Source organism: Lampris incognitus, chromosome 9 (genome assembly GCF_029633865.1).
Source record: "Lampris incognitus isolate fLamInc1 chromosome 9, fLamInc1.hap2, whole genome shotgun sequence".
In the NCBI taxonomy this organism is placed as follows: domain Eukaryota; kingdom Metazoa; phylum Chordata; class Actinopteri; order Lampriformes; family Lampridae; genus Lampris; species Lampris incognitus.
In genome coordinates this window covers 46,737,269-46,761,268 of record NC_079219.1, presented here as the reverse complement: position 1 = coordinate 46,761,268, position 24,000 = coordinate 46,737,269, and the positions used below count along the sequence as shown (strand labels likewise).

Below are 24,000 nucleotides of genomic sequence, written 5' to 3'. Positions count from 1 at the left end.
CTACGGTAGGAACACGCGTGGCTCGGCTCGATCGCTGCTTGAGACTCCTCCCACAAAACAAAAAATGGCCTCTCCCACGTTCCCTCTTCCGTGTACCCACAATACCTCTCTCTTAAAGCGACAGTACATGTATATGACGGTCGTTGTAAAACATACGTAAAAGTAAATAATGACATAAAATAAAATGTAGTAAACACAAATAACAGCACACAGACAGGATTTGGTGATATTTCATACTCAAACAAAATAAAATAAAAACATTAATTTTAACCTGGTTACATTCACCCCTCCTGAAATTCACCAACATCCTGACAGCAGGATAAAAAGAGAAAGAGGAAAGGAAAAGCCCATCACTGACTACTGGCACAAGTGAAAAGAAGGACCTAGTCCTCCAGTCAACTTAGGAGCTACCTCGGTTACGAGGTTCAGAAAATAATGAGGTTGATCAAGTCTCAGTATTCCCCTAGATCAATGTGACACCTGATACGCCACACCATGCACTTGGCCCAAAACAACCCTGTCTGATAGACACCAAATAACTCACATTAAACTAGTTTGAATGACTCCAACCTCCATCAAAGTTCAATCCCTCACACTCCGTAGAAATGGCATCTGAGCCATAGATTCTATTAACCTGTTCACTGACCTCACCACCCCCCCTGCGCGTGTCCTAACCCGACCATCGCTCTCTACTTGTGTGCGTGAGACAGTGCGAGCTGCAACATCTGTATCGAGTGAGTGTGGTGCTTCTGTGTGCGAATCAGTGTGAGATATAACACCAACATCGAGTGAGTGTGATGCCTCTATGTGTGGTGCATGTGTGTTGTGTGGTGCGTGTGTGTTGGGTGGAGTCTGAGCAGTGGCCCCCACAGGACTGACTACCAGACTAGACGGAATGAACTCTTCCGCTTCTGCCCACTCAGATCTAGGCGAGTCTCCAAGTGATGAGACTGCTAGCCCCACTGCACCCCCTGAGACCGTAAGGCCATCTGCACTGTCCTCCTCATTGGACTCTGCGCAGTCAAGCAACTGACTGGTTGTACTGGACTCCTCACCCTGATCTAACTCAGGAAGGGCAAGAAGTTGACCTCCAACAAACGGTTCCTGTGCACCACCCTGGTGTGCCCCTCTGCATCCTGAATCTTGTAGACGTGGATATTGGGGTTGACACCGACAACCGTGTACACTCCGTTCTCCCATTTGTCAGCCAACTTTCTCTTCCCTCGCTCACTCTGGTTCGCAACCAAAACACGATCCCCGACAGACAGGACAGTGCCCTTGGCGTGTCTGTTGTACTGTCGCACCTGATGCTGCTGCTCAGCCGTGGAGTGCTTTTGAGCGATCTCCATTGCACTCCTTAGACAGGAAAGCAGAGACTGAGCATAAGAGTCATAGTCAACAACGTGAGGATCATGCAAAACCTGCCTGAACATAACATCCACCGGCAGTCTTGGGACACGCCCATACATCAGGAAGAAAGGCGCATAACCCGTGGTCTCGTGAACAGTGGCATTGTACGCGAGCGTGAGAGAATGGATCTGCTGAGGCCACTGTTGCTTCTGCTGAAGCGGAAGGGAACGGAGCATATTCCCCATCGTGCGATTAAACCGCTCTGTCCCGCCATTACCCATAGGATGGTAGGCCGTCGTGTGGGACTTCGCTACACCCGCCAACCTGAGAAGCTCTGCAATCAGGTTGCTCTCAAAGTTTGTGCCCTGGTCAGAATGCATTCTCTCCGGAAACCCGGAAACACAGAATGCATGATCCCAGAGTTTCTTGGCGACCTGCTTCGCTGTCTGATTGGCGCAGGGGAACGCGTGAGCAAGCTTAGTGAAGTGGTCAGTAACCACTAGGACATCGACCGACCGCTGCTTACTGTCCTCAGCGGACCAGAAATCCATACACACAAGCTGCATCGGTGCGGAGGTTTTAATGCTCTCCAGGGGCGCGCAAGCAGCTGGCTCTGGGGTCTTCCCAAACACACATCTCCGACAGCATCTGACATATGTTCTGATATCCCTCTCCATGTCAGGCCAATAAAAACGCTGCCTTGCAAGAGAGAGAGTACGGTCCTGGCCCTGATGACCAGCGTGATCATGGATGCCAGACAGTGCCTTGTCTTTCAGACTCGGAGGTAAAACATACTGAGACCTCCTCTGCTTGGACACTGGGTCCTTTGTCACCCTGTACAAGACACCATCATTGACTTCCAACTTCTCCCACTGTTTCAACAGCCTGAGGACCTTCTGGTCAGCACCATGCCTCTCACGTCTCGATGGCCGCTTCCGAACAGCGACAAAGGGCAACACCTTGGAGATGCAGGGGTCCTGCTCCTGACTCAACCTGAGCTCCTCGGTGGATAACATTGGCAGTGTATCCTGACCACCCGACAGATGCTGAACGTGCTGGACCAAACTGAGTGCTGTGAATACTGATGCATCAGGCCAGTCACATTTGGCTTGACAAAAAGCCCTGACCTCAGCTGCATCACAAGCAAACCCAGATCGCGCACTACTCACCGTTTGGGACTGGCAACTGAGTCTGAAAACATCCTGCACAGAGTCCCCCTCAACCCCGTCGGCTTTCTGAACAAGGGCCGGGTAGGGCTCCCTAAGTAGCCTCTGACTGACGGGCTTGGAAAAAGGGTCGCGACTCAACGCATCCGCCACCACGTTTTTCTTCCCTGGCAGGTGTTTGAGATCGAAGGTGTAAGACGCCAACTTAGACACCCAGCGGATCTCACAAGCGTCAAGCTTCGGCTTCGTTAGGAGATAAGTCAGCGGATTATTATATGTCCAAACGGTGAAGCTTTGACCCTTCAGCCAGTGGCTGAACTTTTCACAAACACTCCACTTCAGCGCCATGAACTCCAGTCTATGAGCTGGATACTTCCGCTGCGAGGCATTGAGGGACTTGCTCGCAAAACCAACAGGTCTGGCCTTGGACTCTCCTCGGGGCACTTGAGACAGCACCGCGCCAAGTCCGTCCAAAGACGCATCGACCGACAAAATGAAAGGCACCTCAAAGTCTGGATGGGCAAGCACCACACACTCCAGTAACATCGTCTTCAACAGATCAAATGCTTCCCCACATTCCGCCGTCCAGTCTGCGGAGGTAAGCTTACGGAAGCTGCCATGGGGCTTCTTATCCTTAGCTGACCTCCCCCTCCTCTTTTGTCCAGCTGTAAGGGCGAACAGGGGCTTAGCCACGGAGGAGCAGTTCGGGAGGAAATGCTGGTAGTAAAATACCATACCAAGGAAAGATTTGATCCTACGAACAGAAGGCGTGCACCCATCACCTTCCATGAGATCCTGCACTGTCATGTTGGAGATTACCTCTACTTTGGAGGGATCGACAGACACACCTCCGCCATCAACCACGTGGCCCAAAAACCGCACCCGCTTCTGCAGCAGATGACACTTTTTTGGAGCCAGTTTCAAGTTGTTCTCCCTCAACCTCGGAAACACAGTGCGGAGCCTCGACAGAGCCTCAACCTCTGACGGCGCGAAGACAAGAAGATCAGCAAGATAGCACAAAAGCTTCGTGAAGTTCAGATCCCCAAAGATCCCAATCATCATTCTCATGAAGGCTGCAGGGCTATTACAAAGGCCCTGTGGCATGCGATTGTATTCATGCAACCCAAGGGGAGTCGTGAAAGCAGTGTACTTCTTGTCATCTTCATGCATTGGGATGTTGAAGAAGCCAGAGGTGAGGTCCATCGTACTAAAGAGGCAGTTACCACCCAGCGCGGCAAGACAGTCCGACTGGTGTGGCAAGGGATGAGCGTCTTTCAAGGTCCGAGCATTCAGCCATCTGAAATCAGTGCAGATCCGAAGCCCGCCATCCTTCTTCCACACCATAACCAGCGGCGAAGCGTATGCGCTCGAGGACTTCTGGATAATCCCTTTCTCCTCCATATCAGTGAGAACCTGTCTCAACTTCTGATAGTGGGCTGGGGGAACCCTCCTGCAGGGCAAGCGAAAGGGGCGCTCATCCACCAGATGGATGCGATGTGTGTATCCTGTGACCTCGCCACAGTCCAGAGAGTCCCTGGAGAAGATGTCATGGTACTCGGTGAGCAGCCGAGTGAGCTGGGACTTGCATGCCTCACTAACCTGACAGGAGCTGAGGTCAATGTCACTGAGTCCGAGCTCTGACAAACTCCTAGCCGGCTGGACAGGGGGACAGGCACTACCTGTGGCGTTGGACTCATGCCTCCCCGCAACTGATTGCAGTCCCTGGAAAACAGTAAAGTCCTCAATCGCCAAGCATGGAAACACACCAGCCAACTTGCAGTTCCTTTTCAGCGTGATCGCTTTGTCAGATGGATTGACAACAGTCATGGGTACCCATCTATCACCCCAGAGCGGTGTGACAAGTCGACCTACGAGGACAACGCGTGACATGGCCTTGGAGTCTGTCGGCTCCACAACAACAGTGATTCCAGCTGACATAGGCACCTTAGCAGGAAGTCTGCCCCAGACTAAGTGCTCGTGCCTCGGTAAGAGTGTCACGGCCTGGGTGAGCTTAACAGTACCTATCTTCTCAGGAACTGCACCACCCCTCCAGCGCTCTACATTCGTGAACATGGACAAGAACTGTTCAACGTCAGGACTAGATGGATGATCCTGTCTGCACGCGATGTCCCAGTACTCAGTACCACTCTTGAGTACATGGGCCACATGTTTAATGACGTTTGTGCCGACTATCAGATCATCATGCTGACCGGGCACGACCAGAGTGGGTATGACAAAGGAAACACCATAAAGCTGCATGTTGAGGTCATAAAAACCATCAGGCCTAGTCTCCAGACCACCGCAGCCAATCAAGACAATGTTCTCTTCAGGCTGCTGCTTCTCAGGTAAAACACCCCCAGAGCGGAGCTTCTCTACTGCATTTTCACTGATACTGCATGACATAGAGCCAGTATCCAACATGCCATTAAGCTGCACACTCTGGTTGACAAGAACAGGAGCATAGAACAAGTCACTGAAAGCCTGAATCCTCTGTGTCGCCTGAATGACCATACGCGAACCCTGAGGTGCTTTGGCACACTTGTCTTCATAAAAGTGAGCCAGGTCGGACGGACGAGATTGATGACCAGCTCTTCCACCAGGCTGAGAACGGAGCTGGTTGGGCGGCTGAGGGTGAGGACAGTCCCTCTTCCAATGACCAGGAGACAAACAGTTTATACATCGGTTCTCCCGGCTGCAGTGGGAAAGTGTGGAGTGATCCGGAGACTTACAAACCCTGCACAACCGCTGCGGTGCGTCTGGCACCTGCCCTGCGGCGCTAGCTGGCGGTTGAGTCTGCGTCGGTGTCCGGACTGCAGCGCTAACTGGAACCTGAGTCTGCATTGTGACCAAACGGTCTAGCAGGCTCACCAAACTCCTCATATAGTCATCACCGCCAGAGACAGGTGCAGGAGACGGTGTAGGAGACCTTGCACAAAATGGTGTAGGAGATGACGCATGAGCCGGGACGGGAGATGGCACCACCGGCACGGTCGTGTTCAAGTCGGGAGCCACGTCGACTACAGGGACATGAACCTGTGAATGGAACCTACGCTCTACCGCGCCTGCTTCACGTTGTCCACCTGCAGCAACACGGGACTTCCTCTCCAGCATGTGCTCATCAAGCCTCTCTTGGATCTCGCTAGCAGACCATTTCCCTGCGGACTTGAACTTAAAAACATTGGCAAGAGACTGATCTGGACAGTGTTTGATAAACATCATGCTTACCTGGTGGCTTGGCTCTTCAATACCACGGCCCTGCCACTTCAAGCATTCGTCAGCCACCTCCACTGTCTTATTAAGCCTAATCCAATACTCCATAGCGTCCTCACCTGGCTTGGGCAGCGTATTGTAAAAGTCCGCCAGGGGCATGCTCGAGTATGTGAGGTCACTAAAGTGTTGCTTCAGTACATCAAAAATAATGTGGGGGTTCGCTATGTGGTCGACAGATGTGTTGCGTAGCTTTATCCTCACCACGTCCCCTGCTTTCCCCATGAGCTTAGCTAGAATCTCATGTGACTGCTCACTAACTGGAATGGCTCGCTTCCTCTAATACAAAGTCATAAGGCTCTCCCACTCATGAACTGTAAACTTATCAGAGCTATCGCCCCTGAAAATAGGAGGCTCCTTAGCGTCTGTCTGCATTACTACTCTAACACTAGGCACTGTCTCCGAACACTGTTCAGCAGACCTAGCACTGTCTGTGTGTGTGTTTCTAAGCATTTGTGTTTCCTGCAGCTTAGCAGTGATTGACTCTCCTATCTTCTCTGCTAACTGAGTAATGAGCATGGCTAACTCACCCACTGGCTGCTCGCTGTTACCTAGCACAGCACCCTTCGCTGATACCTGTCCTGGCCCGTTCTACGTAGCGTGTGGAGGTGAACTGAGGAGTGCCAAATGTGGTCGGGTCTCTAGGTCCTGGTGCTCTGGTGTCTGGTTCCCCGCCCTCTAAGAGCTGCCGAAACTCCTACCTACACCTAGCCGTAAACCCCCACCCACATCTAACTGGTACCACCTCTCCATAGCACACTGGCGATCCAAAAGATCCTGATCAGCAATGTTACCCCCACCTACGTACGAACCACCCTCTGCCATGTTCCCACCTCTAACACTCAGATAAAATAAAAAATAAAATAAAAAAGTGAAAAGCTCAATTCATTTAAATAATCGAATCTAGAAAGCACTAAGAGATTGAAACAATCACACACAATCAACAAATTCACCAATAGATTAATCACATATGCACATATCTAGTAGTTTACATCAATAGATTATTCACACGAGTCCTTCAATCACATCAACATTAACTTTTTTCCTTTTTTTTTTCGTGTGTTTTTCTTCCTTCAATATATACAATGTCCTGTTCACAAGCCCAGTCCATGGTAACCACAGCTATGACTGTCCAGTGTCCACACAGCTCAACTCCAGTCCACTGTAACATGAGTGTACAGTCTATAGAAATACCTGAGGACGTCTTGGGCTTGATGACGACAGCAGCCTCCCGCGGCGAGCAACTGATGTCACTCTCAGGATCCAGGAGGGTCACGGCACCAATATAACGGGGGCAGTCCTATGCTGTTCTATGCTGGTCAGCCTGTTGCACGCCCGTCACTCTCATCATTAGCTCTGCGTTGTGTTCTATTTTGGGTGGGGCCCCAGGTGTTGTGGGGGGCCCTCAGTCTCTCATCATCATCATCATCATCATGATCAAAGAAGGAGGGGGGACACACAGGACTCTATTTGGCCCACCTTGCCATTTATTTTGGTTTCAAACCCTTCGACAAACGTCCGGTCCTCCAGCTGGAGCGGTGTTTCTTACGGACGTGGGGGTCGAAGCTCAACCACTGCCCGGACTTCACTCGTGTGCGTTAGAAGGAGAAACCGTCCACGGGACTCCGATGTAAGAAATGATAAACAAGTATTTTATCCCACAGCATGCAGTATCTTCTTACAGGGACACTCTAAGTTACGTTCTCCTCAATCAGCAAACCTGTGCTACGGTAGGAACACGCGTGGCTCGGCTCGATCGCTGCTTGAGACTCCTCCCACAAAACAAAAAATGGCCTCTCCCGCGTTCCCTCTTCCGTGTACCCACAAGACCTCTCTCTTAAAGCGACAGTACATGTATATGACGGTCGTTGTAAAACATACGTAAAAGTAAATAATGACATAAAATAAAATGTAGTAAACACAAATAACAGCACACAGACAGGATTTGGTGATATTTCATACTCAAACAAAATAAAATAAAAACATTAATTTTAACCTGGTTACACTGGCGGGTTTTCCATCGATGACTACACCTGCCTTTTCCACCGCGGTTAGTAAACACGGGGTAGAATATTTCATTCCCACGGTGGGACCGTCAGTTTTTGCGCGCGCGCGGCGCCTCGACGCGATAAAATTGGCCACAGCTAAGGAGGAGTTCGCCATCATGGAGCGTCTGGTTATAGTGAGGCGTTCCAACAGCCCGTGGGCCTCGCCGCTTCACATGGTGCCCAAGGCGGATGGATCGTGGCGGCCTTGCGGCGACTTTTGCCGCCTGAACCACGTCACCGCCAATGACCGCTATCCCATCCCACACATACAGGACTTTTCCATACGCCTGGCTGGTACCACTATTTTCTCTAAGGTGGACCTGGTGCGCGGCTATCATCAGGTTCCCGTGCGCGCAGAGGACGTGCCCAAGACCGCAGTGATAACCCCATTTGGGCTTTTTGAGTTCATGCGTATGCCTTGTGGCTTGAAGGGGGCAGCGCAAACCTTTCAGAGGCTGATGGACTCGGTGTTGCGTGACCTTGCTTTCGTGTTCGTTTATCTCGACGACATATTTGTGGCCAGTCCGTCAGCTGAAGAGCACCTGGCGCATCTGAAACATGTTTTCCGTCGTCTGGACGAACAAGGCCTGATAGTCAACCCGGCCAAGTGTCAGTTTGGACTGCCGGTGATTGACTTCTTGGGTCACCGCATTTCGCCGCAAGGCGCGGTCCCGTTGCCTTCTAAGGTGCAAACGGTGGCAGAATTCCCCGCCCAGTCTCTGTTAAGGCATTGCAGAAATTCTTAGGCATGGTAAATTTCTATAACCGTTTCCTCCCTCGCGCTGCCCACCTCCTTCAGCCACTTTACGAAGCCCTGCGGCTTAAGAAGGCTAACGACCCCGTCGACTGGAGCTTTTGACGGAGCTAAGTGCGCCCTGGCTAACGCTGCCCTCCTCGCCCATCCCACACCCACGGCGTCCATAGCTTTAACAACCGATGCGTCTGACATAGCCGCGGGGGCTGTGGTTGAACAGCGTGTGGCGAATGCGTGGCAGCCACTCGCATTTTTTAGCCGCAAACTGCGAGATAGCGAGCGCAAGTACAGCGTTTTTGACCGGGAGTTGCTGGCACTGCACCTTGCAACCCGGCATTTCCGCTTCCTGCTGGAGGGTCGCCCATTCACGGCTTATGTGAATCATAAACTGCTGACTTTCGCCATGTCCAAGGTGACTGAGCCGTGGTCTGCTCGTCAGCAGCGCCACCTAGCGGCAATCTCCGAGTTCACAACGGACATTCAGCATGTGGCCGGGAAATCCAACCCTGTTGCTGATTGTCTGTCGCGTGTGCTTGTGTGTCCTGTGCACCTCGGTGTGGATTTCTCCGCTATGGCTGCCGACCAGCCCAGCGACCCGGACGTCCTTGCCCTTAGGTCAACGCGTACCGGCCTCAAGCTAGAGGACGCTGTGATGCAGGAAGGCAGTCCTGCCCTCCTCCGCTATGTCTCCACTGGCCGTCCCCGCCCCGTTAATCCAGTGGCCTGGCGCCGTCGAGTTTTCGATTCGATTCACTCCCTCTCGCACCCTGGAGTTCGGGCGTCGGTGAAGTTGGTCGGTTCCAAGTTCGTCTGGCCTGGCCTCCGCAAGGACGTCAAGGGGTGGGCAGCTGCATGTGTAGCGTGCCAGCGCGCTAAGGTCCAACAGCACACTAAGTCGCCCCTCGAACCGTTTCCGATCCCGGCCAGACGTTTCGACCACGTGCATGTGGACCTGGTGGGCCCTCTACCTTCTTCACAGGGTTTTACGCACCTGCTCACAGTGGTAGATCGGACCACCAGGTGGCTAGAGGCTGTCCCTGTGTCCTCCACAACATCCTCGGATGTTGCACGCGCTTTTCTTTCCTCCTGGGTCGCCCGTTTCGGCACTCCGTCAGATATCACCTCGGACAGGGGCCCCCAGTTCGTGTCAGAGCTCTGGTCGGCACTTGCGCGATCCTTAGGTGTGCAGGTACACCGCACTACCGCGTATCACCCTCAGGCTAACGGCTTGTGTGAACGTTTTCACCGGTCGCTCAAGGCAGCGCTGCGCGCTGCGCTCTGGGATGGTAACTGGGTGGATCGTTTACCTTGGGTTATGCTCGGGTTGCGTTCGGCTCCTAAGGAGGACCTCGACGCTTCGTCCGCTGAGCTGGTGCTCGGTCAGCTGCTCCGCGTCCCTGGGGAATTTTTGCCTGGGAGTTCCGCTCCTCGACCCCGTCCGGCCGTTTATCCTTTTTTGTCCGACAGCACTCGGGTTCCAGGCCCCGTTCACCACTGTTTTCCGCGGTCGTTCGTGCCTGCGGAGCTCATGTCGGCTCTTTTTGTTTTTGTACGGCATGATGCTCACCGCTCGCCCGTACAACCCCCGTACGATGGCCCTGGGTTCTTGAGACGGGTCCTAAGGGCTTTGTGCTGGATATGGGTGGGCGTAGGGAGCGTGTCACGCTTGATAGGCTTAAACCGGCGCACAGGGTGGCAGGCGAAGTTGTGTTTCCGGCCCAGGTTCCCCGTCGGGGTCGTCCTCCTTCACCATTCTGCTTCTCAGCCGGCATTGGACTGTGTTTCCCCTACTGTTTCGGCTGAGGGACGGCGCAGCCGTCATGGCAGGCTGGTTAAGCCTCCAGTGAGACACTAATTTTCTTTCCAGGAGTCCCTTCTGGGTGTTCGGGTGGGGGGGGGGGGCTGTGTGGAGGACACTAGGGGCTATGCCTCTCACCCAGCAGGACTGTGAGCTGGGGGCGTGGTTTACGTTCCCGGGCTCGCTGGTGCAGGGTTGTTCCTGCTGCAGTTTTTGGGTTTTTGGAGTTGAGGAATAAACATCAAACTCGCCTTCGTCTCCTGTGTTTTTCCTCATCCTGCCACAGGTCTTCCATTGTTCTGCAGTATGTATCTTGAGCTTGTACTTTGGATCATGGTTCATTTAAATCTATAGTCTTTATATCCATAGTATTTTTTATGTGTAAAGTGGGAGGAGGGGGGCACTTCATTTGTGGTCACCCTAGGGGACCTCACTGGGTTAATGCGGGCCTGGCTATCAATAATAACAATGAGTTAAACCTGGCTCATAGGAAAAATACATATAATGAACGTTTACAAGCAGGTGGAGAAAATAACAGGGTGAGGTTCAGGGTGTGTCCAAAGACATGGCATGCTGTTATAAATCCCAGGTTCACCCTTGTCCGTGGGCAAAAAAAGATGCCGCTAAGTTCTCCCACAGAGACTGGTGTGCTTTTTTATTATGGGAACAATGGTGCTGCAGGTGCAAACTGCGTGTGCTTGCGCTCCAGCTATTTCTGCTTTAGCACTGAGACACAGAACAGCACCCCCCCCCGATACACACACACACACACACACACACACACACACACACACACACACACACACACACACACACACACACACAAACACACACACACACACCCCACAGGATGTATCAATGGACTAACAGAGACCTCCGCCAGCAAAATCGCACTCAGAGAACGTCCTCCTAAGGGAAACTCAAATGTTAGCTGGATGCTCTGAGGCGAGACTTATTCATTCTCCTGTCCAGTCAATATGAGGGAACAAAAACAAACTGTTCCCCAAAGCCAAAAACCTGACTAAAACTCAATCTGGTCAGTTGTTTCAAATTCTGAAATCAAACATTCAAAATCGACCAGATGGACAGTAAAGCTGACATACTGTTGACAGTGTTGTCACCTCACAAACACCCCTACCACATGGAAACAGCAGCAGGTAACTCTTCAAAGATGGTTCCCATTTTTCCATTTGTCTTATATAAAACCTTCAATGTGTGAATTCATGTGACGTCTAAATTAAAACAGGGACTCCGGTCGTTTTTATTTTAGCCTTGTATTCAAAGATATACACTGATCAGCCAAAACATTAAAACCATTGACAGGTATCAGGAATCAGGAACACTTTGTCATTTCACCTCATGTACCCACACACATGAAGTGAAACAAAACGCCGTTTCCCCCAGCTCACAGCAGAGTGTGTGTGTGTGTGTGTGTGTGTGTGTGTGTGTGTGTGTGTGTGTGTGTGTGTGTGTGTGTGTGTGTGTGTGTGTAGCATTATTTTTTTAACCACCAAATTCTGTGAAGAAATGCTACTGCATCCTATTCTGCTTCTGATTGGCTCTGACCCTGACATTCTTACCCTAACCATCCTACTCCTCATGCCTAAACGTAACCAATCTAACCATCGAAGGATATGAATACTAGCCAATCAGAGACCGAGTAGGAATGTGGGTGTGTTGTGTGAGACTGCGCCCTGTACTCCTCCTTGAGCGACATCATAACCGGTAATTCAAAATGAAGAGAACTATTGAGTATTTGATAACGCTTTGCCTTAAGTGCATGTAATAAGTGTTAGTTAATAGGTAATAAAGCCCTTATTTGCATTTTGTGCTTTAAACATCAGCACTTTTTAGTTTTTTTAACAACTGAGTTTATTGCAATTTCTTGTTGAGTGTACTGTGATTTAATTAAAGAAAAGCACTTATCTGCATCTTTATTCCTGTTTACAATCATTTAAATAATGTGTTAAGAAATACCAATGTGTATGGCAAGTGACAAAAAAGAAAATGCTTAAAACATATTATTGCCATGACAAAAGGCACTGTGAAAAATGTTGGGTGCGCCTAAATTATGTGCTGGTGCACCTAAATGAAAAAGTTAGTTAAGTTATTTGGGAGCCCTGTCAAGGGACATTGATGTGTTTGAGGAGCGAAGGCTGGCCAATCTAGTCTGATCCCACAGAAGAGCTACTGTAGCTCAAACTGCTAAAAAAAGTTAATGCTGGTTGTGATACACAGGTTTCGGAACACACAGTGCATTACAGCTTGTTGTGCATGGGGCTGCTTAGCCGCAGACCAGTCAGAGTGCACATGATGACTCCTGTCCACTCCCGAAGGCGCCTACAATGGGCACATAAGCATCAGAACTGGACCATGGAGCAATGGAAGAAGGTGGCCTGGTCTGATGAATCACATTTTCTTTTATATTCTATGGATGGCCGGGTGCATGTGCATCGTTTACCAGGGGAAGAGATGGCACTAGGATGCACTATGGGAAGAAAGCAAACCAGCAGAGGCAGTGCGATTCTCTGGGCAATGTTCTGCTGAGAAACCCTGGGTATGGCCATAAATGTGGATATTACTTTGACACGTACCACCTACCTAAGCATTGTTACAGACCAGGTACACCCCTTCATGGTTACAGTATTCCCTGACGGCAGTGGCCTCTTTCAGCTGGATAATGTGCTCTGCCACACTGCAAAAATTGTTCAGGAATGGTTTGAGGAACATGACAGAGTTCAAGGTGTCCGGTTCAAACCCCTGTGTTGTCTCCGACTTGGTCGGGCGTCCCTACAGACACAGTTGGCTGTGTCTGCAGGAGGGAAGCCGGATGTGGGTATGTGTCCTGGTCGCTGCACTAGCGCCTCCTTTGGTCGGTCGGGGCGCCTGTTCGGGGGGGGGGGCAGAGGGGAATAGTGTGATCCTCCCACGCGCTACGTCTCCTGGCGAAACTTCTCACTGTCAGGTGAAAAGAAGCGGCTGGTTACTCCACATGTATCGGACGAGGCATGTGGTAATCTGCAGATCAGTAGAGGGGGTGGAGCAGCAACCGGGACGGCTAGGAAGAGTGGAGTAATTGGCCGCATACAATTGGGGAGAGAAGGGGGGGGGTTCAAGGTGTTGCCCTGGCTTCCAAATTCCCCAGATTTCAATCCTGTGTGTGTGTGGATGTGCTGGAAAAACAACTTCAATCCATGGAGGCCCCACCTCTCAATTTACAGGACTTAAAATTATCTGCTGCTAACATTTTGGGGCCAGATACCACAGGACACCCTCGGAGATCTTGTGGAGTCCATGCCTCAATAGGTCAGAGCTTTTTTGGTGGCACAAGGTGGGACCTACACAACATTAGGCAGGTGGTTTTAATATTTTGGTTGATCAGTGTGTAACGTCAATCATCGCATAGCATCTTACATTTTTGATTTGCACAAACTACAGTTTGTACATCTCAGCCTGACTGCCCTGGAGCAATAAGTTACTTAAACAAGGAAGACATTGTGCTATCAGGGCTCCTTCGTCTGGGAAGCTGGCACTGATCACCCCCATAAAATATCTTGAGATCAGACTATTATCTTCACATTCCTCTGTAGAGCACTCTGCTGGCAGCCATCCAGACCCGGTGAAATACTGTCATGGAGGAACACATAAAGAGACGAGCTGAGCCAACATAAAACTACTGCTAAGTTCAGGGTTTAAAAATCTCAAGCTAAACGGTAAGGCCGTCGCTTGGTATATCCATCCTACTCCACCCGCTGCGGAGGTCCCACTCTCTGCAAGCCTTTTTTTTAAGCGCATTATAAACAAACAAGAACAAACACTCTGTAATGAAGACAAAACTGTCTCACACAAACACATACGCAAAAAAGTCCAATGAAAGTCCTCAGAACAACATAAAAACGACAACAAAAAACATCACACATAAGAACACTGAACCTTACACATTACATGAAACTAAGGGTGGTCATAAGGCTGGTTGGTTGGTAGGGGATAAGTGAATATGGATAGAATGATAATAATAATTATAATAATGCGTTGTGAAATTAATAAGGAAGTACATACATACATACATACATACATACATACATACATACATACATACATACATACATACATACATACATACATACATACATACATACATACAAACAATTTCCCGGATTACGAATCACTGTTGTTATACTCGTCTGGCTGGTTCTGTGACTTATATTGCAAAACGACTTATACAATGTAATTTTGTTGGACGAATACACCGCATTTCAATTACGGCCACTAGATGACACTGTTTAATCTTGTGACTCATTTCAAAATACTGTACCTCCATATAAATGCGACTTATACACCAAAGCGACATATATGTATATGTTTTTTTTTCCTCGCAACAATGCGTTTTTTGTTTTTTTTTGCTGAGTGCGATTTATACTCCGGTGCAACTTAGTCTGGGAAATACAATACATACACTCTGCATCGCTCTGCTCTGTTTGTGGCTTCCCTTTTACAATACAATTTATGGAATCCAGTAGTTGTTTGTGGGACTTGTGTAAATTAAATTAGACACACCTTGTTCTTCTGTTTCACAACATGCAGTCCGTTTGCTCAACCCTTTATGATCAATTGAAAATAAAAAAAATAAAAACACACACACACACACAAATATAAAGTGGTACTGCTTTACGTGCTTAAGGAAAAGTAAATTTCCACTACAGGTATTGATATAAACATTGAGTTAGCGGACTGGAGGAAGACTATGAATTGAAACAGGCTCTGATGCATGAGAGAATGCAGACGGAGGCCCATGTGTCAGTCCTGCTGCAGGAGCAATGTTCCAGCGTGCAGATCCGAGCACTGAATCGATAACTCACATTCCTGATTACTCTGCAGGGGGAAATGGAGTTTGTTTTGTTTCGCCAAGACAAATCTAGACTCCAGGGGAGAACGATGGCATTCTCGGGGCCAAAGAGAGACACTCCCTTCCTACCTTTAAGTGAAAACTACCCCCCACTCCCCCACCATCACACCACCACCAGTTCACTTTTTTCTGTCATTACACTAACAAAATCCAAAGCTTTCACTTTCCTCTACCTTTCCCCTATTTTTTTGTTGCTTATTTGGTCCATTTTGCTCAAGCTGCCCATCTCAATACCTCTTCTACTGCCAATTCCAAGTTTTGTGAGTTCTCGCCTGGTAAGTTTTGCTGTGGGCTGGTCATTTCAATCATTAACCCAACTGGCAACCACCAGGACTGGAGGCTGAAGCCAACGTGAAAGTGCCTTAAGTTCCATCTGCAACCAGGCCACGAGGTTGCTGGCTTCAAAGAAGTTCCAGTCCAGTGAAAGTCGAGAGAATTCCCAGCCTCTACTTACAAACACAGCCAATTTTTTTTGACAGGAAGTTGACGTTTCAATTTTAATTTCCAGTCTGACACACAATGTGAGAGGTCATCATGAACATGCGTTGTGTTTAAGTTATAAGTACACACCTGCGAGAACTCAACATGTGGACGTGCTAATAATCAAAACACTTTTTGTGGCTTTCCGCTGTTTTTACTAGTGTATCTCTTCAATCTATTCCTCTGAGACATTAAGACAAATGATATTTAAGTTTTTCATCTCACAGCGTAAAACATCTCAACTCCAGCAGTGTGTCACAATGTCATGATGTTATCTGACGGTTTCTTGTTTTTTTAAAATGCATGTATAGTGTCTGCTTCATGACTTGAAGCCATATTTTGTGTGTGTGTGTCTCCGTGGGTGTGTCTCCGTGGGTGCTGGACGTGTCAGTGTAATCAGTGTGTATCTGGACACTGGAAAAGGGTATTGAAGAACAAAAAAATTAGAGTGTTGTGGTGAAACAAAATGTTTGACCCTTCTCTTCCATTCTCATAGCGTCCGTCGTCAAGACTGAACCAAGCCCTGACATGAGTCATGAAACCACACAAACCACACAAACAGCTACAGCTCTTCCTTTCACACTCTTTTATTTTCGGAAGAAGAGGCGATGAAAACATTGTTAAGTATACCCTGTCAGGGTACTAAATCTGTACCTTTGTTATAGATTAATGGAAAAAATTGTAGTTATTCCGGTCTATATGATGATTTGGTATTTTGTGGATAAGAGAGCAATAAATGTTTACGATGCCCCAGAGGCCCATAAGTACATCTGGCCTCATCAGAGCTGATAGCAGCATTTCCTTTCAAGACGACTGCAGGTAGAGACTAGTTTCAGCCCCGCCTGTAAATCACCATATCTGCTGCAGTGGATCTAAAACCCTTTTCATTCTGGACTTTCTGCAGGGAAGACAGAAACCTCAACACAACAGTTGCCATAGAGCAGTGGCTTGTGATGCACTGCAGGGTTGGAGTGATATTGCTTTATAGGAATTATAAAATCACTTTTCATAGTAAGCAAATCACCCACCGCTGACAGCATCGGTGCGACATGTAAAGAAGCCTACTCCAGCCCACATCCTAAAGAGCAGGACCAAGCCCTTCATCATGCCTCCAAAAGAAAAGAGGAGTGTAAGGGAGTTATAAAAAAGCTGACAGAGAGAGAGAGAGAGAGAGAGAGTGAGAGAGAGAGTGAGAGATTAGTCAAGACAAAGGGATTGAAAGTGCAGAAATTGTGTGTGTGTGTGTGTGTGTGTGTGTGTGTGTGTGTGTGTGTGTGTGTGTGTGTGTGTGTGTGTGTGTGTGTGTGCGTGTGCGTGTGCGTGTGCGCGTGCGCGTGCGCGTGTGAGGGGTGATTACTTTCTGTTAATCCAGTATCAGCTTCCCTCAATTTGAAGCCTTCACAGTGTACTCTACATTATCTGTGTAAAAGTGTGTTAAATGCAGATTAAGGGGTTGAAGAGGAGGGAAGACTAAACTTTCTGCTGAAACTCATTTCTAAGAGACAAGCTGGACTCCTGTAAGTTATTTGAGCCTTGTTCTGTAATGTCTTCACTGGTTCCAGTATATATGTGTGTGTGTGTGTGTGTGTGTGTGTGTGTGTGTGTGTGTGTGTGTGTGTGTGTGTGTGTGTGTGTGTGTGTGTGTGTGTATGTATGTGTGTGTGTGTGTGTGTGTGTCTCAATTTCATCCAGCTGTGCTCCATATTTTTGGTTCGGTTTCCAGTGTAGGTTAAATTGAGCTACCCCCATATTTCAAGTGTAAAGTCTGAGAGACCTCTCAGCTTTCATTCAGATCAGAGCTTTTCTGTCATGGGTCTTTTTTTGCTGATTTTTCTGATTCTGACTTCCTGAGCCTAGACGTTTCTGCATGAATTGTTTCTACTTTGAAAAATAAATCATGATATTCATACCAGCATACAGATGATTCCTGACATGCACGATGAGGACAATCCTCTGGACTCCATTTACACGTCACCAGTTCTATCACATGTACTATTTACAGTACATACTTTCATTTAAAGCTACAATCCTAATGATTTACATGCAAAAAATGTGATTTTCAATACCTTCTCTCACCAATGTGTTCAAGTATACCAGCTAATCCACAAATACACAACTCATGAAGACTTGCAGTAGTTCCTCTGAATGGTTAGTGTCCGGTAGGATTCTCCCAGGAAAAATGATAGGGTGCATAGTGTTTTATAGCTTCATCATAGCAAGTGAATGAGGAAGAAAGCCATGAATATGAAAAAGAATTCACGTTATTGCACCTAACAAACAAATGAGAGTTGTATAAAAGCATACAACTCCTTTTCTCTATTGCAAAATCTCACCAAACTCAGCAGCACTCACAGTCAAGACACAGCACGTACCAGTACTACTTGAAAAAGCATTTTAAGAGACAGAGACCAACTGACCCGTTGTCATTGGACTTGAAAATAGGACTCACTGCATTGAAGCCTGGGAAGAGGTTTATGGCCGAAGTTGTGTCCAGAGGAAATGGAAGGAACTGCTTCATCCCCATCGAGGGCTGGACAGTCGGAATGGCGGGCCGCACTAGTGTGTGCATGAGGCCATTTTGACATGTGTTACCTGTAACGGATACACACACATATCATTTTAGACAGAGAATAACGGATACATGTAGAAACAGAAAAGTCCGAGCCAATAATCTGTAATCTGCATTCAAAAATAATCCTGAAAGTATATATGCAGAGTGTAGATTGAATTGCCCTTTGGAGAATATCAACATTTCATCTGATCTAATCCAATCTGATCTGATCTATTCTAGAGGATGCAAACTGCCATGCACTGTCATTTTGCATCGTATTTGGGATTTTATTGTATTAGGTGTCATCATGATCTGAAAAATCATGTTAGAGATAGATTTAGATATATTAGCCTCTGCACTAATGCCACCAAAACAAAACCTCCACATTCATTCCAAACATCACACACACACACACACACACACACACACACACACACACACACACACACACACACACACACACACACACACACACACACACACACACACACACACGTCGACTGATTTCAGCAAATGCCATTAGACATCAATCCTGTTTCATATCTAACAGCTAACAAAGCATGAAATATCAACCTGCAACAATTCTTGGGCCAAAACTGGGAGTTCAGATCTGTGATAAGAATAACTACTGTGAGGTTTGTTTCTCTCTCCTAACTAACAGCTATAATGAATACTCTCCTGGCCAACAGTATCCCCCTCCCTGACAGCCATTATGTAGTGACTGCAGCAGTCAGGGTCTCGCTTATAAGATGATTCAATGGAGAGACTGGGCTGAGACACAGAGACTTTTAGGAAAAACAAAAGTAAATACTTGACTTTTATTGTCATGTGAGTAAGCCACGCCAGCAGAGTGCTTTATAAACCACCAATTGGAAACAGCAAAGGGCTGATTTCAACACGGTAGGATCAAAAAAAAAGAGAAAAAACCATCCCAGAGTTCCAAAACATTAGAATTTAAAGGAGCCATTTCGCTGAACTTTAATGAGAACCAGAGGGAGATTTTTTTTTTCGTTTTTTTTTTTTTTTAACAGGGTAACTCAGAGCCAGCATGACTAAAGCACTGGCAGATACCATATCAAACCACCGTCTTGAGACAAATAAAAGTGAGGTTTGCCACGTTTTGATCCCAAAGTGCTGGTAAAGAATAAACGAAAGGCAAAAATCATAAAAATTAGTGGCCTCTTTTTTTTTGCCTCTTTTAAACTCCATCCATCTCTCTCTCCCTCTCTCTCTCTCTCTCTCTCTCCCTCTCTCCTGTCATTTCTCCAGTCACCGGAGCGCTGCCATCTGTTGAAAAAGAGCAAATGCCATTTCTCATGTGGAGACACGTCTGACGAAGCATGTTCTTCTCCAGGCGTCATCCCACTCCACCACCTTCTGACATGCCCTCATGACGTCAGGCCACAAGCACGCCTCGTCCCAGACAAGCCAAATCCGCCGCCCAGTGCCGTTGACGCGTGCAGGTCGAGCAGCCTCACTCATCACGACTGAGATGTGATGGATTAGTTCACAGCGTGGTAAAGAAATACTGCATGCTGGGAGATGGATTTTATTTGACTATTGAAATGTGAACTGATGGAATAAAGAGGTCAAGTGAATGTTTGGAGTCACTTTGGGATCAATTGGAGATGAAGTGAGTGAAGGCCTGTGGGTTTTCTACCGCACAGAGAGTTGATTTTGTTCTGACTCACAATCAGAGATCAGAGGAAAATCCTCAAGTTTCAGTTTACACTGTGAAGTTCTTCATTCCTCTCGCTGTGTGGTTTACGAGGAGTGACTTTGCAACACAGCCGAGTGGAGAAATGTGAATTTATTTTCAATTTTTTTACAAGTTGTGAAGGGTAGTGGAATAATAGAGATACTCCCAACATGTACAAACAAACGGACACATTCCAGTCTCATAGGGTTTGTGTTTCAGTTCACTTTGGCCCCATCATCTGTCATCGTCAGCTACGGTACAAAGGAAGGAGCTAGGTCGGAAAATAAGCCCAAGGCTGCTAATGTCAACCCTCACCTATCCTTAACCCCAACTCCAACCCTAACTAAACTCTTTTAAATGGCATTGCAGCAGTGCATCAGAAAGTCCAAGTTAGAAAAAAAAGACTACTGCACACAGAAGACTTCCACATTCATCATTTTGTCACAAGTGTCAATATTTGTGTTCAGCTTGGCAGAAAAATGTCAATGTTTGACTTCTACCCACATAATTTCTAAATTTGAATGCCACCACTGACATGAGCTCAGGTGGGCATCAGTCTGAGCAGCTGGCACCGCCAAGCAAAGTCACATCCACTTTCTCTCAACGCTGAATGGTAACGGGTCATAGTTCAAAAGTTGCAGACGTTAAAATGGCTGTCAGCCCAGAAACGAGCCACGAGAAGTGGAAAAGTTCAAAACCTGAGGGGGCAAGTTATTTTCCAGCTTTTTGTAATAATTTCTTTAGACTTTATTCAAACTCCATTACCCTTTGTGCAGAAGACTGACAGAAATTCTTTAGTATTGTGCAGAAAAAAAATAAGAGTCAGTGCATCAGCAGAGTAAAGATAGTGAAGATCATGAGGCTAAGTCTACTGACTGCAGCATGGGGCCTGTTGGGAGAATGCAGTTTCCACAAAACTGTCTCTGTTTACACAGAAATCCATTAAATTGAAACACTTTACTGCTATAATTTACAGCACAGATACTCAACCATGTAGTCATGTACAGTCATGTATATGGAGGATTTTATTGCAACCAAACTTTATGCCAGCTGATTTTACTAATTAACACAATTAACATACCTTAAAGCAGACAGAGGATTAATTAGTCAAATTAAAGCGGTGTAACGCTGGTTGAAATGAAAACCTGCCTATGTAACTACATGGTACATGATTTAACACCGCTATAGTCCAAAAAACCTTTAGGTTTGGAGGGACTGCTGTGTATCGAACAGCTTTAACAAGACTTCTTTCAGCGCTTTCAGACTGTAAAAAATAAAGTGTTTTATTTGTATTGGTTGTAAACAGGGGAGACATATGCTTAGGAGATCCTTTTCCATATACAAAAATCAAACTCCTCAAGACCACTGGAAAAAACGTTTGATTGTGAAATAGTAAAGCTATCCATCTTGTGAGGCGTAAAGTGGGGAGACATTTCGTAACGTGACATAAAATATCCAAAGACATTTATAAAAGAAAGATGAGATCAGACTTCTTCCAACTCCTCTTCTCAGCCATCGATGAGTACCTCATTTTATCGGTCTGTATTAAAGGCCCAATCCGTGATTTATTGAGCATCTCAAATCTAGCTAAATTTACATATGTAATTAAAAAGTTCGAGTTACAGATTAAAAATAAGAAGTTTGTGTCTTTTTCAACTGATGGTAATTGAAAATGCGGGCCTGTTTTACTTCAGTCTTTAAAACCATTAGCAAAGTGAACAACTATTTTACAGCATCAGAAAATATTAGAAAATCAAATTTAATTGTTTAGTTTTAGTCCTTTTATTGATGCTGCAGTAGGTAACATTGAACATTCCAATGCAAATCCTTTCTCCTCCCTCTGCTGCCTCGTATCACGCAGCTAAGCCCCTCCCACCAAATGACCTCCACATCGCTCTTCAGCCTCGAAGTACACGATCCAAATCCAATGTCTCTATATTGGATCGTTTACACTCAAAAAGAAATACAATCCATGTGCAGACTTTTGTGAACACTGTTATATGCGAAATATATGGACAATATATACATACTATATTTACTGATGGATCCAAAAATCCAGAGAATGGAAACACCGGTTGTGCATTTTATGTTCCCGAGTTAAAGGTCAGAGTGAAAAAGCGAGCGAGTGATCACTTAGCGGTGTATACAGTGGAACTGTTGGCTATCTCATTAGCTCTTCTGTGGCTAGAAGAAACTCAACCAAGGCGAGTTTTAATTTGTTCTGACTCCAGTGCAGCCCTAAATAGCTTAAAAAAATACATCTTCAAACTGTCGACAAGATATTATCTATGAAATATTACAACGATTATACAGGATTGTTAGATTGGGAATAGACGTTCGGTTTATGTGGATACCAGCTCATGTAGGTATTACCGGAAATGAAACAGTCTGTCAGTACCAATCAGCAAAGCAGAAACAAAATAATTTATAAGACACAAAATCAGGCACAATGGCAGGAATTATAGGACAATAACCAAAAAGGAAGACATCTGTACCGGATCCAACAGGAAGTAGGAGTAGAAAGGACTTGGGGGAAGAGCAGGAGTGAACAGAACATCATTAGCAGATTAAGATTAGGTCATACTAGATTGAATTCTTTATTGCAACTCATCGGGAAACACAAACTGGGAACTGGGATGTCTGCCGTCAACCAGAGACTGTAGAACATGTTTTTTTGTGCTTTTTTTTAATGTATGCAATAGAGAGATTCATACTACAAACTATATTGGAACAAAGGGGAATTATGCACATGGACCTCAACTCAATTTTCACAAGGATCACTGGGAATGATGTACTTAAATATATCTTCACCTTTCTCAAGGATACTGGACTGATGGGAAGCAAATAAATTAAGGACTCTTTAACGTAACAGTAGCTGGCGATAATGCTCCATCTGGTTGCAATTAGCCAATAAAACGGAAGAAGAAGCCTCGACGTACGCGTGTACGACCAGAAAACGTCAAAGCAAGACTCGTGAAACTTGTGCCGTAATTGATAATCTAGCCATCCAACCATCCATCAATCCATCCATCCATTATCCAAACCGCTTATCCTGGTCTCAGGATTGCGGGGGTGCATAAAATAAATAAATACATAAAAATCAGCAAATATCTTAGTTATTGTTCATGTGATGCAGCCATTTCGGGTTGGTGTTGTTGATTTTTAGGGTTAGGGTTACAAACACAAGTTACCGGCAGGGCAGGCCGGATGCAAATTGATCGCATACACGTAAATCTACCATTGTGGAACAGCCAATAGGAACGCTCGCTCTCTGAAATTACACGTGATTGGCTAAAACCTTCCGTGCCGAGCTAGATTTTTAAAGCCTAATACGGAGCCAAGAGGAGGCGCATAAGTCTATTTTTCTCATAAACCACTTGAATTATGATTTGCTGAAAGGTTATTATGGAATTTTTACCGAATGACACCATAAAAAAGCTGCTTATCCCAGTTTAAAGAGACCTGTCAATCAATTTGGGAGCGATAGCAGTTTCCAGTCTTGTGTTTAGCATTTTGGTTGCGGAGCGACCCTTTGGTTTACATCTAAATTATGGATTGTACCTTTATAAACAAAAACCACGAGCCTGCGTTAAATGCGCCAGCACACATTCAGTCTTCACGTTTGTAATTATATGTTTTTCTAACACAGATACAGATGCACACATTCAGTGTTGACTCGGAGTGTCCTCCATGTTGCCCTCTGAAAAATTCACTTATCTGGACTCAAACGGTTTCACTCCTGCGGCAGTGTCGATAGTGAGAGAGAGAGAGAGAGAGAGAGAGAGAGAGAGAGAGAGAGAGAGAGAGAGAGAGAGAGAGAGAGAGAGAGAGAGAGAGAGAGAGAGAGAGAGAGAGAGAGAGAGAGAGAGAGAGAGAGAGAGAATTATGTCTGGAAGACGTCGACTGACATTCATAATTAATCACCTCTCATCCTCTTCTTTTAGTGTCCTGGATTTAGACTCCTCCAGTGATAAGACCCGT

General features: G+C 46.7%; 1 protein-coding gene across 1 annotated transcript in view; it reads right to left on the bottom strand.

Moving 5' to 3' along the window:
• znf385d (zinc finger protein 385D) overlaps positions 1-24,000 on the bottom strand; it is a 190,692-nt gene that overhangs the window by 162,748 nt on the left and 3,944 nt on the right. The window contains exon 2 of the mRNA XM_056286291.1: positions 18,219-18,361. Within this exon, the coding sequence (XP_056142266.1) occupies positions 18,219-18,361 (143 nt within the window). The remainder of the gene's footprint in view (positions 1-18,218; positions 18,362-24,000) is intronic.